This window comes from Anastrepha ludens, chromosome 4 (assembly GCF_028408465.1).
Source record: "Anastrepha ludens isolate Willacy chromosome 4, idAnaLude1.1, whole genome shotgun sequence".
Lineage (NCBI taxonomy): Eukaryota > Metazoa > Arthropoda > Insecta > Diptera > Tephritidae > Anastrepha > Anastrepha ludens.
The window spans coordinates 98,777,847-98,797,321 of NC_071500.1; the positions used below are offsets into that span (position 1 = coordinate 98,777,847).

General features: G+C 35.0%; 1 protein-coding gene across 4 annotated transcripts in view; it reads left to right on the plus strand.

Annotated features, from left to right (window-relative positions):
* LOC128860324 (pantothenate kinase 3) overlaps positions 1-19,475 on the plus strand; it is a 50,301-nt gene that overhangs the window by 3,338 nt on the left and 27,488 nt on the right. For 2 of the 4 annotated variants that reach the window (XR_008454239.1, XM_054097778.1), the window contains exon 1: positions 16,672-17,143. The exons of the other annotated variants lie outside the window; for them this stretch is intronic. Coding sequence is in view for 1 of the 2 variants with exons in the window: in XM_054097778.1 (XP_053953753.1) it covers positions 16,687-17,143 (457 nt within the window). In the remaining variant the exon portion in view is untranslated. Of the gene's footprint in view, positions 1-16,671; positions 17,144-19,475 lie in introns of those variants that run through there. 4 annotated transcript variants of the gene reach the window in all.

A 19,475-nucleotide genomic window follows, 5' to 3' on the forward strand; every position in this document is an offset into this window, starting at 1 on the left:
AATAAATAAAGTTGTAATTCGTGTTACCTGATAAACTTTTGGTTTTATATGAACAAAAAACTGATATATTTCCAAGAAAATAACTATATACGATTTTTTTATTGAATAAAAGCCCTCTGGAAAGTTCTTATCATTTTAATAATACATTCATTGCAAAATCTCTTTGTCTTGCATGTATCTTAGCAAAAATTTCAAATAATATATATTATTAATATAAATATTAGCTTGCGACTTAAACTGCCATGTGCCCATATTTGAAGAATTTTATAAAATATGTGTAGCAATGCTTAGCGCTGCAATATGAGTAAATATTATTGCAGTTCATTGTAAACGATTTGCTTGTAATAATATTTGTAACGATTAAATACTGGTGCAAGTCAATTTACTCTGAAACCTGCATTCGAACTGCATAATTTGCAATAACAATGGCAAAAAATCGGATTGCGAAAAACTGCACATATTAACACAGCCCAATAGAAGTAAAAAAGTTCGAGCGGAAGTGACCTTTATGAAAGCGATACCCGGAAAGCATTGTAGATTTTCTTCTAAAAATTAAATAAGTGCCGTTGCTTTCTGGTGTCAATAAACGATGAGCCTACATATTGCGGCCGTTGTTGTTGTTGTTGTAGTAGCATAAACATTCCCCATACATATATGGGGAATGCTGCCGCCGAAGTCGAGTGTGATTAGGCGTTGTTGTTGTTGTTGGTTTTGTTATAGCAGCAAAAACATTCCCCATACATGCTGGCCAGATATATAGTAAATCCAGGTCGTGCCGGTAACGTAGAAACGACTGTCAGGGAAACGTGTGATTAGACGTATATTCGGTTGGCACCGGTTCCGAAGTCCCCTGTGAATATGCAGCATTAAATGACAGAAAAGAAAGTTTTTTTCTACATAATATCATTAGCCTCTCGGCAGGCACTAGCAATTCTCCGCGCGAGAAAGAAATTCACAAAAGCTTCTGTCGGGTTCGGAGTTGGTATAAAATTGTAACTTCCGCAATTTGTAGTGGAATATAAATTATAATTACCTATATATACACACTTATAATAATTTGGCGAAAAAAAATCCATTATTTTCTCGGTAGATGGCTGTAGTGATCGATATCTCGAAAAGTATCGATCAAACAATTTAAAGTTTATGTTCGTTGTCTGGGGGACATTTCACATTATAAAAAATTTGTTTGCTGTTGAAGTGAAACTTGTTAGGCGTCGATGAACGAGCGAGAATGGAGAGTAAAATTACAAGGCCATGCAACTTTTTGGGCATTTTCGTTTCGCGAAAGGAGAAAAACATATAACGTAGAGAAAAAGGAGAGAGAGAGCTATACCTTATATATAATATAATAGAGGGTGTTTTTTTTAGAGGTTAGATTTTCAAGATGAAATAAAACGTATATAATTTAATGGTTTGGCCAAGAATTTAGCTTTATTATAAAGATAAGGGTTTGCCATTATGTTTTAAAAATGATTTCGGGCAAGTGGCCGCCGCGGCTGGCTCGAATAAATTCCAGCCGAGAGGCCCAATTTTCGACCACTTTTTGCAGCAATTGGGGCCGTATGTCAGCAATAACGTGCCGAATATTCTCTTCCAAGACGTCAATCGTCTCGGGCTTATCTGCGTAGACAAGCGACTTCACATAGCCCCACAAGAAACAGTCCAGCGGTGTTATATAGCACGATCTTGGAGGCCACGCCACAGGTCCACGGCGCGAGATAATGCGCTCACCAAAAGTTTCCTTCAATAAATCGATTGTTGCGTTGGCTGTATGGCATGTAGCGCCGTCTTGTTGGAACCAAAGGTCGTCCACATCAACATCGTCCAATTCAGGCACGAAAAAGTCATTAATCTTGGCTCTATAGCGCTCTCCATTGACTGTAACATTATGGCCGGCTTCATTTTTAAAGAAATGTGGACCAATGATTCCCTCTGCCCATAGAGCACACCAAACAGTGACTTTTTGAGGATGTAACGGCGTCTCAGCAATGGCTTGTGGATTATGTTCACTCCAAATGCGACAATTTTGCTTATTGACATACCCATTCAACCAAAAGTGAGCTTCATCGCTGAACAAAATTTTCTTGTGAAAATCGGGATCGGTGGCCATCTCGTTTGGGTAATAAATTTGCACGATTTGCAAACGTTGTTCAGGTGTAAGTCTATTCATTATGAAATGGCAAACCAAACTGAGCATAAATCAAGTGACAGCTGTCAAAAAGACCATCTACGAAAAAAGTAGTGCCAACTTGAAAACCTAACCTCTAAAAAAACACCCTTTATATCTTAGATACACTTTAGGCTATTTTTTCATGAGTTTTTCCTTGTGGTTGCTAATTTCTAGTGAGAAATAACGCTGTATACTTATTGGCGCTAGTTTGTTGGTGCAAACTTGTAGGAAATATATTATTTGTGCCTACTGTTTGGGGCGTTTGTTGTTCCAAATTTTTTGGCGTTTTTTTTTGTGCCTACTTTTTGGCGCTTATTTCCGTTTCCTGGCTAGTGCTTGTGCTTGTGCCGTAGCTGCTGTCCTGGAATCGCTGCGTTTGAGCGGGTGATAAATGCTCGGAGTAGTGCGCGTTGTTGCCACGGTCTGTGTCCGGCGTGTACCTATACCGGTCGACCCTTCTCCGTTTTTTGTAAGTTTTGTCTATTTGTATTCTCTGCAAATGTTGTGAATTTGTTTAGATATATATTCTCTCTCTCGCTCTCTCTCTCTCATTTCTCCCTCTTTCTTTGTCTGCCTTGAAAGTTTCACTTCTGTTATGTGTCCTACGCTACACGCACTTTTTGTTTTTGTTTGTTCCATTAAGTTGTAAGTTCCAGGGTGTTAACAGTGGAAGTCAACAAAGAAAGAATTCCGTATATTTTACATTTCATGTCTTCATGTTTTTCACAAATGGTGTGTCTTAAAGGTTTAATCCTGCCGCTGAACAGCAGATGGTCTTGTTTTTTTGTGTGGAACTTTCTCATGACTGGAATGCACTCGGAGGTTTGCCGTGTGAGTATACTGTCTACCTTCTGAAAACTTTGAAACACGTTTTCTCAAAACCATGTTTTTGAAAATGGCGTGTAAGATTCAAAAAAAAAACGACGAAAGTTATCGTTTTAATGTTATTTAACACCTTTTTTGAAAAAGCGAAAAAAAGCACTTTTTTTCAATAATTAATTTTGTGTTCATTTTTTCATATTTTTATACAAGAGTAGTCTATTATATGCGGGAAAGCCTTCTGAATAAGACAATATTTTTCTTTTGTGATTCAGGTGAAAACTGCGACCGCAATCTTACACACCGTTGTACTAGTGCGTAACGAGAAGCTGTGCGAGATCCCTCATGTGTCCGCCATTTTGTTTTTTATTTATGATAAAAAATTGTTTATTACTCTTCAATCATGCCTTCAAATAAATGCAAAAATTGTTGCTGTGTGTCGCTTTTTTCGCCTCGAAAAAAAATTGTGAAAAAACACCTTTTTTTGAAGCCACTGATAAGATCGTTCTTAGCCACTGTACATACATATCTACATATTTCATTTGCATTAATCTGTTGCGAAGTATCGCTATGTTAATAACATAACATCATTTTAGTACACCAGGAGTGTATTGGGTATAAAAATTAATAGCTATTTACATTTCAGTTTTTAGGTGTTCTGTTGAAGCCATGACGGAAATGAAAACACTTTAGTTTATGCACCCAAAATCTGCAAATAGTCATTAGAAAAACTTACACGTAAATGTAAGCAAATAAATTTGTAAGCACTATATAACCAACACGTATGTATACAGTCAGTCAATAAAGGTTAGGTACAAAAATATTTTCCTTCATAAAACTGTAATTTTTATGTCAAAAACAGTAATATTTTTTTCTGTTACTTCGAGCAAAAATGTTTAATAAATGTATGTATGGTACATAATGTATGTATGTAAACCAATACCCATTTTTATGCAACCAAAGATAATAAATAAAAATAGCCAAATCCATGAATTCATAGTAAAAAAGTTTTAATGTAGAAATAGAATTAAATTAAAAAAAGAAAATTGGTATTGAAATTTAATTACGTTTTACAGATTAATTCAGCATTTTGTTAATCCGCCTTTGGTTGTTAATTTCAATTATTTTTTCATAAAAATATAGTTCAAACGACAACAAAAACCATGTTGTTGTTGTTGTTGAGGTGGTTGAGCATTTCTGAGCTGAATATGCTCCTAATTAGTGACCAGCACCGTTTTACTACCACTATCTCGTGTGATGATGATGATGTTTTTTTTTTTTTTGTTTTTCCAAGTCAGATCCATTTAGTGAGGTCCAAGTATAGCAGCAAATCCTTTATCTCGATGTCTGAGATCTCCTTCATTTGCTGTAGGAAAGGCTTACCGAAGGATCGGAGTCGTGCCCTAGCTAGTCCCGGACATTCACATAAATAGTGGAAAAGACTTTCCTTCGCCCCTTCCACTTGACAGCTTCTACAGATAGGATTGAAGGGTAGATTGAGTCTAGCTGCATGATCCCCTACTTTCCAATGTCCTGTAAGGGTTGCAGTGATGCGTGAAATGTTTGGCCGAGAACATCCTAGCAGGTCATTCGTCCTTTGGATTTTGTATGACGGCCATGTGTTTTTTGTTGTAATACATGTAGGTATTTGCTTCCATCTTCTTTCGGCTAAAGCATGATAGTGTGAAGCAATGGATGCTTTTAGTGTGTTCAGTGGGGTGGAGACTGCCACCGCCTCTGCTATGTCTAGTGTCGAGCCCTTTCTTGCTAGCTCATCCGCTATCTCATTGCCCCGTACGTTCCTATGACCGGGAACCCATATCAGGGTAATTTCAAGCCAATGGCTGAGCAGTTTCAGCTCCTCTCTACACTGTAGGACCAGTTTGGATGAAATGCAGTTGGAGCCTAAGGCCTTAATAGCTGCTTGACTGTCTGAGAAGATAGCTACTCTTGCACCAACTTCCTTGTAGAGTTCTAGGGATTTGCATGCTTCTCTGATCGCTAAAAGTTCTGCCTGGAACACGGTGGCATAATCAGGAAGACGAATTGATTGAGAACAAAAACCAAATATTGGAAAGTTTTAAACTGTGTAAAAAATTTGGCAAATTTTCATCAAAATTTCACACTTTTTACTAAGAATTCATAGAAAAAATATGGAAATTTAAAGGCAAAATTTAATTATTAATGATTATATTAACTTAAATTGGAATGAGTGGAAAAAAAATTTAATGAAAATAAAAGTCAAAGAATAAATTTAATCTCAAAATATCCAACTTTTTAGCCAGAATCTTTAGAAAAATTTCGAGTATGAGCCTTTATAGCTCATTTTAAGTGGATCAAAAATCACATTGATTTTTTTGATTCTTTTGCTTGTTTTGATCTACGAAAAAAATCAACGGAGTCTCCACCCATGTTGCTTCGTACCCATTTGAATAAAAACTAATGGGACAAGTGTGTGAATACGTGGGAAATGAGCGGGCAGATTTTTGCTGCCGAAGTCATACACCAAAGTTACTCTCACAATTTTCGTTCGGATGGCCAAACTTTGTAATCTATGTATCTTTCTGTCCGCAATCACTTCTTCAACGAAATGGAAAATGAGTTGCTTCAAATATATTCAAACGTTTCAAAAATTCCTCAACATGTGCCAGTAAATACAGAGGGGTCACCCATTGTTTTGCTTTCTTGGTGCTCTTTATTGACGCACCTCCCACACTTTTCTTCCATTATCCGACCCAAAAATGTTGTATTTCAATTCATTACGGGATACAACATTCTCACAAAATAAATCTAGAAGTTCTGAAAGAAAATCTCGACTTTTTATTCGCTTTTGATATAAATGGCTAACGTCGTTTTTGTATGTGAACTTTATGGATTCACTGTATGCATCTGAGCACATTCCACATCTCATAGGTATGTACGTCATAAAATCCTTGAGCGCATCATATTCGCACTTGCTTTTAAGAACAGCCATTTCCATATAGATTTCTATTTTACGTTGTAATTCTTCGTATATTTCGATGTTGCTTTTTGCAAATATTTATTATTAACATATCAGGAAAGAATGTTGAATATTACAATGCCCCATTGAGTATTCGATTGTACCAGCATCATTTGCATGCGCCCGCCTCACGTCTGTGTACCCTCTAGCTGCTTGGCAGTGCATTGCACGTAATCGATCGCCATAGCCACTTCTCCATTGAGATGCAAGTCTGGCGGCACCAGTGAAATGCCGCGAAATGGCGTGATCGTTTTTTTTTTACTATAGCTCAACTCGTTTGATAATTAAATTAGCCGACTTCTAGCACGTGTTATCCATTCAGTTTCATTACACATACATACATTTATATACTGGTATCTGGTATGTTTGTGTATGTTGTAATGCTGTTATAATGCAATATATTGCTTATTTTTACAGACATACAAGTATATGAAAAACACATAACGCATATATTACTCAAACATTTTTTTATAACGTAAACGAACTCTATTGTTTTTAACCACAGGGTGATCCATATAGTGTTTTTTTTTTTCAATCATGTTTTATATTATTATATGTATTTCTACAGTGGCAGTTCTTTCCCACTGGAAATTTTGACAGAAAGTTATCGCTTTACAATTGGGCAACGATGGAAAATATTGCAAACTTATTTTCAAAATCAATGGTATCTAGCCCAAAATAGTGCGTTTATTGAAAATGAATCAAGTTTATCTCTTTGTCTGAATTGCTGCTGGAAACCTTAGTGAAAAAAAATCAAAAGGAGTTGCCAATATCAGACCGTTAACCGGGTCTCTCGGTTTGTTTATGAAAAAGCTGAGATTGTGTTGGTGATCTACGAAAAAATCGACACAGTCTTCACTTATGTTGCTTTGTTGCCCTCTGAACAACGACTGATTGGTTGAGTGTGAGAAACCGTGTGAAATGAGAGGGCAGAATTCTGCTATAACAATTTTTTTTTCACCAAAGCTGAAGGCCAAACCTTGTAATCTATCATCCTTGGGTGCTACTACCTCCGACGCCAGTAACGAAGTGGTTCACAATTGGCGAAGTTATATTCGGCCATCAAAAATGTGTCTCAAGTTTTTCCTGCAGGGTAAGTGTAAACGTCTACTCATATGTATGGACATCGTGTGCATGTGTATCTGTCAACAAATTATGAATGTACTGCATTATCGTATGATTTTGTCACGCTACAACACACAATGACGGTACTTGAGACGAGTTAGTAAAGTAAACAAAACATTTAAGAGTCTTAGCAGTAGTAATAACTTATACATATTTAAAAGCAATAATCGGCGAAAGATACAGGTAATTTTTAAAATAATTTCGTTAAAATAGTTATACGTATGAACTTATCGGTAATCGCGTAATTACTCATACGTGAAGATCTCTATATTAAATAAATATGTAATAGATATACAAAGTGGCGCAAAATTTATCTCCCTATCGAAAGATGTTTCTTTAATTTCTGCAAATGGTAGTATGTACTCAGTACAAAAACAGACAAGCAATGGAGCGCGTACAGGTCAAAATAAGGGTTCAGAGTTGTATCGAAATAAATTCACATAAGGTATTAAAACTAGGTGTCGCTATTAAATCTAGAGCAAGGCGCTCATTACAATAATATTATATTAGAACTAGGTGTCGCTTATAACTTAAAACTTAAAAGGACACTCGTTACAATTTTTTTTATTTAGTACAAAAATTATTCAAAAACAAAAGTGGATGATTTACTTTTTATTACAAATGGCTACTCTGGAAGGCACTTGTTTACCAATCGTTTAGTATTTTCGTTCTTGCTTAAGCTAACATATCAATGGAATTTCCTCAGACAGATTTATTGCATATAAACAATAGCTCAGCATTTTATGGGACACATTTATGTTGCGTATATTTGAAAATTATTGACTGGGCGCATGATGACTGTTAAATTCCGATTATCTAGAACTCTTTCGGAAATCCGAGTTAAACATTTTTTTCTACTACTCATTGTCTTTCGCAAAGGCAAAGCTAATCAGCGACACAGCCGCTACAGATCGTCAAGTCATCATGGCACGCTTGGAGAGTAGTAACATTTACAATTGATCTCATTTTATGTGATGGTAAACAAATTTCATGCTAGAGAGTTATGGTCCTACTTATACATATGTACATGCATGCATACATACATATGTACGATATTGTTCATAACACAAGCAATTTTACGTTTCCCATTGGATAAAACGATGTAATGGAAGAGAGCAAAAATAAAGACTATTTATATATTGGATTAATATCACAGGCCGACAAAATTTAACCAACATTCAGACCCAGAAACCAGACTATATATTTCCGAAGGTTTATGATGCGCTGAATCCAAATCTGGCCTCAGAATTGCTCTATCAGCTCTGGTTTTCGAGATATCCTAACCTAAAAGTGCAAAACACCCCATTTTTGCCCATATTTGAGGTTATGTAGCCTTGCAGATGTTTTCTTTCACCAAAATTAAAGGATGGCATCTTTAAATACAATCCTTCTTTTTTCAAATGGCGTTTTGTTTGCTCAAATATCATTTTTTTCCGCAGAGATATCGCATTTTGAAATTTTCATGTTTCGAAATTTTCCTACACCTGAAAATCGATTAAGATAACATAGACATGATATAGTCGATTACTAATTTTCTTGAATTGAGTCTTATTTTTCTTAAAATTTTGTCTCACACCATAAGTGTGCTGACTCACCACATCCCTACACTATCTAACCTTTGGGTACCGAGTCACACACAGCCCTAACCCCTAGAAACCACCCCTATCATACCGCGAGCAGGCTAACCCACATAACCGCAAGCAGGCTTTCCCACAAACTCCAAATTTACATACTATTAATCCATATATTTCAGGCCCTCAAACCCAAGAAAATTAGTAAGCGACTATATCATGTCTATGTTATCTTAATCGATTTTCAGGTGTAGGAAAATTTCGAAACATGAAAATTTCAAAATGCGATATCTCTGCGAAAAAAAAATGATATTTGAGCAAACAAAACGCCATTTGAAAAAAGAAGGATTGTATTTAAAGATGCCATCCTTTAATTTTGGTGAAAGAAAACATCTGCAAGGCTACATAACCTCAAATATGGGCAAAAATGGTGTTTTTTGCACTTTTAGGTTAGGATATCTCGAAAACCAGAGCTGATAGAGCAATTCTGAGGCCAGATTTGGATTCAGCGCATCATAAACCTTCGGAAATATTTAGTCTGGTTTCTGGGTCTGAATGTTGGTTAAATTTTGTCGGCCTAGTTCCATTAAACACGAAAGATACGATTATCGTAAAAACTCAAACTAATAAATTAATTTTAGTTATCAATCCGAATTTTGCATGGACAGAGAAGCAGATATTAGTTTAAATTATTTCGGATACTTTTCCTTGTAGACTAGTGTATTTAGTGCGACATTTTCACTACTAAACACTTCGAATTCTTTTCAAATATCACCAGCAAAAAATATATGTAAACCCAAATTGAAAGAGCCTACGGCAAACCTAAGCAGATAATTTTTATGATTTTGTTTTTTTAACTTTTATTTTTAATTTGTTTTTTTTTTTTTTAATTTGTTTCTTTGTTATTAATTTTTTTTTTGTTTTTTAATTTTTTTTTCTTCTTTATTTTTTGTTTGTTTTTTTGTTCATCCCAGCTTCTACGTCGATGTGTAAATTTAAGTTTTCTTTAATTTTTATTTTTCAATCTTCCCAATTTAAAGCTTTCTGCATTCGCCCTCCTACGTTTTCATTTTCATGTGCAAACACGTGTTTGATTAATTGTTGTTTGCTTTTAGTCGTTCGTGAGTTATAGCGTCGCAAACATGGAGCAAAATAAAGAGAGAATACGGCATATTTTACAGTACTACTACGATAAAAGCAAAAATGCATCTCATGCTGCCAATAAAATTTGTGCAGTTTATGGACGCGATACAGTTTCTATTTCCACCGCACAACGATGGTTTCAACGTTTTCGTTCTGGTGCAGAGGTGATCGAATATGCGCCACGGTCCGGAAGGTCTGTCGTCGAAAATTGCGATAAAATCGCTGAATTGATCGAAAGAGACTGGCATAGTAGCAGCCGTAGCATCGGCCAAGAGCTGGGCATGAGTCATCAAACCGTTATAAACCATTTGAAGAAGCTTGGATTCAAAAAGAAGCTCGATGTATGGGTGCCACACGACTTGACGCAAAAAAACATTTTTGCCCGTATGGATGCATGCGAATCGCTTCTGAATCGCAACAAAATCGACCCGTTTTTGAAGCGGATGGTGAGTGGCGATGAAAAGTGGGTCACTTACGACAACGTGAAGCGCAAACGGTCGTGGTCGAAAAGCGGTGAAGCTGCCCAGACGGTGGCCAAGCCTGGATTGACGGCCAGGAAGGTTCTTCTGTGTGTTTGGTGGGATTGGCAGGGAATCATCCACTATGAGCTGCTCCCCTATGGCCAAACGCTCAATTCGGACCTGTACTGCCAACAACTGGACCACTTGAATGCAGCACTCATGCAGAAGAGGCCATCTTTGATCAACAGAGGCCGAATTGTCTTCCATCAGGACAACGCCAGGCCACACACATCTTTGGTGATGCGCCAGAAGCTCCGGGAGCTCGGATGGGAGGTTCTTTTGCATCCACCGTATAGTCCGGATCTCGCACTAAGTGATTACCACCTATTTCTGTCCATGGCGAACGAGCTTGGTAGTCGGAAGTTGTCCACAAGAGAGTCTCCGAATTTTTTGACAATAGGGAAGCGCGCTTCTATAAGAGGGGCATTATGAAGTTGGCATCTCGTTGGGAACTCGTCATCGAACAAAACGGCGCATATTTGACTTAAATCGCATTATTGTAACCAATTTTATGAACAATTGAAAATTCAATAAAAATACCGCAAGACTTTTTTGACAACCTTATATGAGCCACTAACGCTCTACTGTTACTCTCCGTTTTTAAACCAACTACACCAAATTGCTCTCTCACTTGTTGTCTAAAAACATAACAAATATTTTTGTATTTTGTTCACTTTCTTTTATATATCGTTGTAAAAAGTGTTGAACGATAATATTTGCTTGTCAAATAACTATAGGACTTACGCAGTTTTTGAAGAAAAGTTCATTAATTTTTTTGTTATGACTTTTTTAATGAGTTGCATTTGTTTGTTATATAGTTTTCAAACCTTGGGTCAATATGAGAAAATGCTACAGATTTTCATAAGTTAAAAATTTTGTAACCAGAATTTTTGAACAAATTTCTATTATACTGTTTGTTGCCCATTAAATTTTGATAATAAAAGTAAAGTGTATGTTTGAAACGGCTCGAAATTTGCATTGAATTTTTTACAATTTTTTTGCTGTTGGTGCTGGGTCTTTTCTTCTGTATGAAAAAAGTCGCTCATAATTTTCGGAGAATTCTGCTGAAATGATCATCTTTCGTTTCATAGTTACGGGTCGCGCCGGTTACGTAGAACAGATTGTCGTGAAACAAACTGTACTTACATATGGGTCTTAAGGATACGTAAAAAATAAATATAAATAATTGGCGCGTACATCCTTTTTGGGTGTTTGGCCGAGTTCCTCTTCCTATTTGTGGTGTGCGTTGTTCCACAAATGGAGGGACCTACAGTTTCAAGCCGACTCCGAACGGCAGATATTTTTATGAGGAGCTTTTTCATGGCAGAAATACACTCGGAGGTTTGCCATTGCCTGCCGAGGGGCGACCGCTATTAGAAAAATGTTTTTATTAATTTTGCTTTCACCGAGATTCGAACCAACGACCTCTCTGTGAATTCTGAATGGTAATCACGCACAAACCCAATCGACTACGGCGGCCGCTTAAGGATACATACATATATCTTTTATTCGGTGTTTGGCAGAGCTCCTTCTCCAATTTGTAGTTTGCGTCTTGATCTTGTTCAATAAATTGAAAGTTTTATGCTGTCTCCGAGCTGCAGTGGTTTCATGCCCGTGAAGGGGCGACCGCCTTTACTAAAAATAACTTTTCCTTCACTTGGTGTTTCATGCTCCCATTGGGTTTCGAACCCGATCCTTAACGAATGGTAGCCTTTCACAAACCATAAGGCTACTGCGGCCGTTATATACGAGTACTATAAAGTAGCAAATAAATATGGCCTTGATTTGTTAATCAAACTTCAATAAAATATTTGTGCAGAATATTTTTAGTCTTATGTGAACACTTTTAAGTCTTATTACTGGCTAGTAATTTTAATCAAGCCTGACCAAAGAGGTTAATAAATTTTAAATTTAAAAATTATTATTTCTTTATTTTAATTTGTGAAAGGTTATAAAGATCTCAAAGTTGTTGCCGGCCAACCAAGTGGTCGTATAAGCTTAGATTCTGCACCTACATCTGAATAGTATATATGTATGTATGTATATGCACATCCTGTTGATAAGCTCAATGACAAGTTGGACAAATTAATGCAACTTGGTTTTTTGCTGAGCTGCACGTGTACTTGGTGTATTGCTTGCATGAAAGCCAAAAATTTAAGCATCATTTATATTTGTATAGCATAACATGTGTACATATAGACTTATTAAGTTTGGTTGAAATTATTTTAAGCTCTTATGTAATTTTTTAAGGAATACTAACCTCTAAAAAAAGTATTCAAAGAATCCGATGTCAGTTTTGAAATTGAAGAAGTTATTCATCTCGATTTTATTTATTTATTATTTCTATCGATTGATGTTCAATTTGCTAATTAATTTTTGAATTCGTAAAATTTCAATGCCATTCAAAGCATCTATCGCAATATAACATAACAAGATAATCCTTAATCTTAGAGACGAGCTATCGAGTTGTCCCATTCGAATGCTGAAAATGATATTAGAATTAATACTCAGACTAAATATACGAGGTGTGTTCAAAAAGTATCGCGAATTTTGAATTTTCGCAGGTTACATATATTCGAATTTCGATTTTTTTGTGGCAATATGTGTGTCACTCATACCGACGAGTTCGGCCATTTTGAATATTCAGTTCATTGTTGACAGCTGCTTTGCTTGCACGTGTTTCGACTCGTCTTCGAATTTTACCTATTTAAAAAGATGGATCAAAGAACCTGTATCAAATTTTGTGTGAAAAACGAAATTAACGAAACGCGGATGCATTCCGAATGTTGACTGTGTCGGTGGTACAAAATGTTTTCAGAAGGCCGAGAAGGTGTGAACGACGAAAAGCGTGGCGGACACCCGAGCACTTCAACAACAGACGAAAAAATTGATGAAGTGACCAAGATCGAAAAAATGCGCCAAGTTCGGTCGAATGCAACAGTTTTGGTTGCCGTTTTCTTCGATTGCTGGGGCGTTGTGCATTATGAGTTCCTGCCACAGGGTAAAACGGTCAATAAGAAATATTACCTGCAAGTTATGTGCAATTTGCGTGAAGCAATCTGCCAGAAACACCCGGATTTGTGGAAGAACAAAAATTGGTTCTTACATCACGATAACGCCCCTGCTCACCTGCTCACACATCGTTGCTTGTGCTCGACTTTTTGGCCGAAAACAACACACTAATGATGCCACAGCCACCGTATTCCCCAGATCTGGCCCCCTGTGACTTTTTCTAGTTCTCGTACCTGTAGTAATAGAAATAGGAAGACCTTTCTCTTTGTACCATACTACAAATGTCAGTACTCATGCACCTTAAATTTTAGACAGCCCATTAAAAGAGTTCAAATAAATAAATATGAAAGTGCTTATTCTCAAGCTATACCTGCTGGAAAAATTAAATTGGATTAACTTGAAAAATATGAGTTTCATTGAGGAACAACGCACAAACGAACGGTGTTCGGAAATGTATTTACCTTATTAGAAACGAGGTATTTATCGCAGCTGAATAAAAATATGTTAAACAGTTTACTTATTGGGTTTATTTGCTCTCATAGAATAATAAAAAAGTAAAAGCTATGAGAAATTAGAGCAGAAAAATAGCATGAAGAATGATGGAGGAGCCCTTAGCTGTATCTTTTCTTTAATTTTTCCAAAAATGCAACAATGCCAATGTTAGGCGGTCACTGTAGCCGTTGGTGCGCGACTAACATTAGGTAGTGTCCAGGTTCTAAACCTCGTGCATGAAACACCAAATGACAAGAAGTTTTTTCTATTGTAATAGTGGTCGCCCCTCGGCAGGTAATGGCAAAGCTCCGAGTATATTTCTCCGATGAAAAAGCTACACATAAAAACCATCTTCCTTCGCCAACGTCAAGATACATTCATCTATGCATATCAAATGAATTATCTGTCTGGGCTTATTTTAACTTTTATATAAAAATTAAATTTTTTTTCCAAAAAATATCTTCAGCCCTCAGTTAAAGCTTTAAAGATCTGCGTGAAAATCTTTACAAACTGTGTCAACAGATTTTGTATGCGATTTGTTTACACGATTTTTGGAAGATAGGTTTAAGCAAAACTTGTATAGCTTAGCCAACTCTCATTGGAAATATGGAAATGATTGAAAATTTCTTTTCTCATTCTTTTCATTTTGTGGAACTCATTCTCGACCCAATTTTTTCATCATTTTCCAAACATCATTCGTTGCTCGGGCATATATAGTTTTTTCTTGAATGCCTTGTGGATTTTCAGTACGCCAAATGCGACAGTTTTGCCATTCAAAGCAGACACTGCAATCCTACGACTTTATGAACTGCACTACAGTATACCATTTGATAAATTTCGAAGCTTTCTAAAAGGGTTTCTTCCGTCGCCTTCTTTTCCCGTATACATCGCAAAGCAAATGCTCTGTATCTTATAGAGGGGAAATACGGCGAACTCTTCCTCGTATATTAACAATAAAGCAGCTCATTTTGGCATAAAAACTAAAATAATATGACTTTTTTGAGTTTAGTGAGAATGGCTTGGGGAAAACGAAGGAAGTAAATAAAGAAATTAAACAGTGTCGATCTGTAAAAATTGTATATCAAATTTACGGAAAAGTGCATTTTCTCCAAGCGGTTGCAAAGGTAATCTTCAAATTAATATTAAAATATTAAACAAACAAACAAAAATAAATAAATGTAAAAAAATAAAATAAATGAAATAAATTAAAAAAAAACAAATAAATAAAAAATAAAATAAAAAATAAAAATAAATAATAATATTAAATAAAAAAGTGCATTTTCCCCAAGCGATTTCTCAAAAGTAATCTTCAAATTAATATTGAAATATAAAAAAAAAATGAAATAAAAATAAGAAATTGATCTTATTTGTTTGGGTCAGACTGCAAATTTAGGGGATAGCATTTATAATTTTTTTTGTTTTTGCCATATATGTATATCTTAAATAGCGTCACTTCCAACGACATTCCACAGAGCTGATTCCTCCATATATCAAGTTTACGCTGGACATTGCTAACGAACTTCAATCTGAGTTCCTCCAGAACTATGCAAGCGTATTTTCGTTTGCTCACTGTGTTATTTTCTTGATAGTTGCGTTTCTACTTTTTATATTCGCTTTCTTTTACGCATGCAATGTAAATCCTCTCTACGTCTTTGCTTCACTCATGCAAATCTCGGAAATATCAAAATGATTTCTTATGCTTTACCAAACTAGCACACAATTGTGTCATTAACTCCATCATCTTCGTTGTTTATACCACAACTTTGCCAAAACTTGATCACCTCAAAGGTGAGCAAGTAGAAAAGTAAACATGCATACATGAATATGTATGATCTTGCAAATAAGCATAAATAAATGTTATAAAGTAAAACACAATTATTAAGAGAGAACGAATCGGTGAGCAGTGAATGCAGAGAGCATTTATTCATTTCAGCACATACATATGCACATACTTAAGTGATCGTCTGACTTTTGGTAGATGCTCTCTTTCAACGTCTTTTGGCTAATCTCTCGACTTTACTGCTTACTTATACATATGCATGTATTTCAAGCCTGAATATTTGAATACCTAAAAGTATACTTGCACATACATACCTAACTTTATATATTTCCATATACGTATTATGCATGCACATATATTGTTTATGTATCTACTTCTAGCATGCCCGGCTTACCCAGTCATGCCAAGATCGTTGCGCATTCAAATGTTCACCACGCGCGCTCGCGTACAGTCAGTCATCGTCTTAGCGCTTCGCCCGTTAACGATTTGTATGATCAAACGCGTTTCAAATGGTGTGATTTTGAGGGAAAGGATTTGGAAAAAGAAAACAAATTTACTATGCTTGTTTACAAGAAGGCCATACAAATGAGTATAAATGGGTTTTAAAACGCGAGAAACGCAAAATTGGAGAAAATTTATGTAAAATTCATTTAAAATTATTTTGTGAACTTTTACGTTAAGAAGTCGATCGAAAATAATGAATGCAGTTTTTAATAGGAACCAAAACCAAAAAATATCCTTTCAAAAAAGTTTGATAAATAATAAGCGAATTTAAAATTAATTAACTCAAAAATATTAATTTTTTAATAGAAAAAACCAAACAACTCTTTCGAGAGGAGTCACCCAAAAATACTCCGAGCAAAAACTAACCCATAAAAATAAAAATTAAAAATTATCACCCATAAAAATAAGTCTTAAACATTTTGACTGTGATATTTTCTGCCCAACGCTTTTCTATAGAAAAAACAACTGAGCTATTATATTTTAAGTAAATATTTAGTAAATTTTAGTGGAAATTTTTAATTTAAAGTGTGAAAAACTTAAAAACAAAAATGAAAGTGCCCGCAAGAGACTCGAAATATTCCATAAATTTGAAAATTTTTAAGCTGCACAACTACAACACTGCTCCCAAACTTACCAGCAGCGGCAGCAGCAGTAACCTTCTGGATAAGAAATCACCCTCGCCCACAAGTGTCAAACCGCCTGCCATACTAACAAAACGGAACTCTTGGCGTGCTTCATGGAAATTTTCAGCAGCAAGGCAACAACAAAAGCAGCAGCTATCCGACTCTTCTGACTTCGACGTCACCAATAACCATTGCGAGGAAGATAATGCCACTGAGAGAGTTGATAGCAAAAATTGTTTGGATAGCAACAATGACTCAGTAGCAACAGCTGATAATAGAACTCAATATTGGGCAGACGCTTTGGATCGCATCACAGCTCAAAATGCTGAGAGCAGTAGCGGTTTGTCGCAACAGCGGGTGCCCGATGCTGATGAATTTATGTGTAAGTTTTTTGCATCAAAGTTATTCAATGGCAAAGTGCCATTGGACGTGAAGGGCATTTCAAATACTCAACGTAACTTTCGCAAAAAAATTGAGATTATAATTACACAGTCCAACCGCAGTTATGGAATAAAATAGATAGAGTATAAAAAAATAGTCAAATAAAAATAAAAATAATAAAATAAAAATAAAAAATAATTTAATAAAAAAAAAAAATAATTAATTAAAAATAAAATGTAATTAAATAAAAATAAGAAGAAGCTAAATAAAAATAATTAAATAAAAAAATACAAAAGAATAAAATAAAATTAAAAAGTTAAATAAAATAAAAGTATTAAATAAAATCAAATTAAAAAAAAATATTAAAAAACAAAATAATAAAAAATAGTGATAAAAAAAATAATATTAAAAAAAATAATAATAATAATTAATAATAATAAATAAAGTAAATAAAAAATTTAATTAAATATAAAAAAATTAACTAAAAAATAATAATAAATGCTTTTTTGTAGTCTAGCTGGACTCAGTATGTCATTGTTCCCTCTCCAGTCGGTTATATGTTACCATAACGACACGTCCAAGGACTGTCATTTCAGCAAAATACATGAAATTTGTATGGGGAATGTTTTATGCTTTTACGACAATAACAACTAAGTGTGTAAAAGTTGGAAGTGAGTGGAAGAGGGAAGGTTTATATTGAGTAGAAAAAAGTTGTGCAACTTAAATTGGCGCGATGAACAGAATACCTTCGGCCAAAGTTGTATAGTAAAAAATGTTATGGAGATTATTTTTATGGATTTTTAAACTTTATAGTTTTTCTGTTTTTATATAGTTTTTTTTGTTTTTGTAATTTTTTGTTTTTAGTTTAATAAGAGAGAGAAAGAAAAATGCTAAAATATTGAAAGCCTAGTATTCGTATTACCCCAAAACCTGGGTCAAGTTTCGAAGAACTTCAACTTTTTTTTTTAATTTCATTTTTTTTTTATTTATTTAATACAAAAAAAAAATTGACTATACAGATACAATATTTTTTAGTCTCTTATAATTCATCAACTGTGGAGAAGTTACAAAATTTTCAATTAAATTATCTTCTATATATGTATAAGTAAACAAATATCGGAATAGTCTGGACACATAAATAGGAAAATACAAGATTAGGTTTAATAGTAGAAATTTGAGAGACAGAGAAATGGTAAAAGTTTAATCGCAACCCCATTCATTATACAAAATTAAAGTAATCGTGCATTACCCCTGCCGATCGCAGCCTTGACAGATTCTCGATTTGAATTCCAGAGCATCAATACATTATTGATTTTTTATTAATTTATTTTCGGTCTTTGAAACGGAATTTCTTAAAGATTATGAAAAAATGCTAACAGCTAGGTTGGGCTGTAAAATTCATTCCCTAAAAAATAATAAAATAATAGCACTTAGGTGCTTAGCATTTGTTAATATGAAAAATGTTATCGATTCGTATTAACAGATTCTGAGCTGCAATTGGCGCAAGCACAACATGAAATGTGCTAATATTCCACATTTTGTTTTATTATTGCAGCATCGGCAGTTATCACGCTTTTTTGCGAATGTGAAGTCAAAGGCTCACCGTACATTATCCGTGCGAGTGATTTTAGCTTGAAGAAGAAATAATGGTAAATAATTCCGATGTTTGAATTGGTGTTAAAACCTCTACGGAAGAGTAATCGTTCCTCGTTGGCTATATTCGTGAGCCAAATCACGTGAAAGTTTGCGTAAAAATGTCTTTGCGTAACGTCCTTATGCCACCATAAGCCCACGACAAATGGATTTTCAAAATTTCTGTGCATAAAAAGCGGGAATGCCTATGAAAAAAAGGTTTTGGGCACGGCATTGGCAAATGCCTTGATTTTTTGTTACTATAGTAGCTGATCATAGATTATAGATATGAAAAGTGCAGTAAATACTTATTATACAAGGGGTAACTATAAATAAATCAACCTTTTATTGTACTCTCGAAAAAAGTAACATCTAACCATAATCACGCACTGAAGGTCAAGAACCTTTCTAACGTACTTTCTATATACCCTTACATTATATAGATAATAAAGAGAAATACCCACCTCTTAATAAAGAGAAATACTTGCCTCTCCCAAAAAATCCGAAAAAATTCTTTCTTTAAAAATTCCCTCACTACTCAACGCGCCCTTTCAGCACTGTAAGGTCGCTATTCTGTACTTACTACATTGTTTTGTATTATTAATTAACCGATAGTACAAATTTCACTTTGCTTATCAATAAATTTCGAATTACATGCGTACACTGCATGGCACGCTTCACTGTAGGCAATGCCGCCGCAG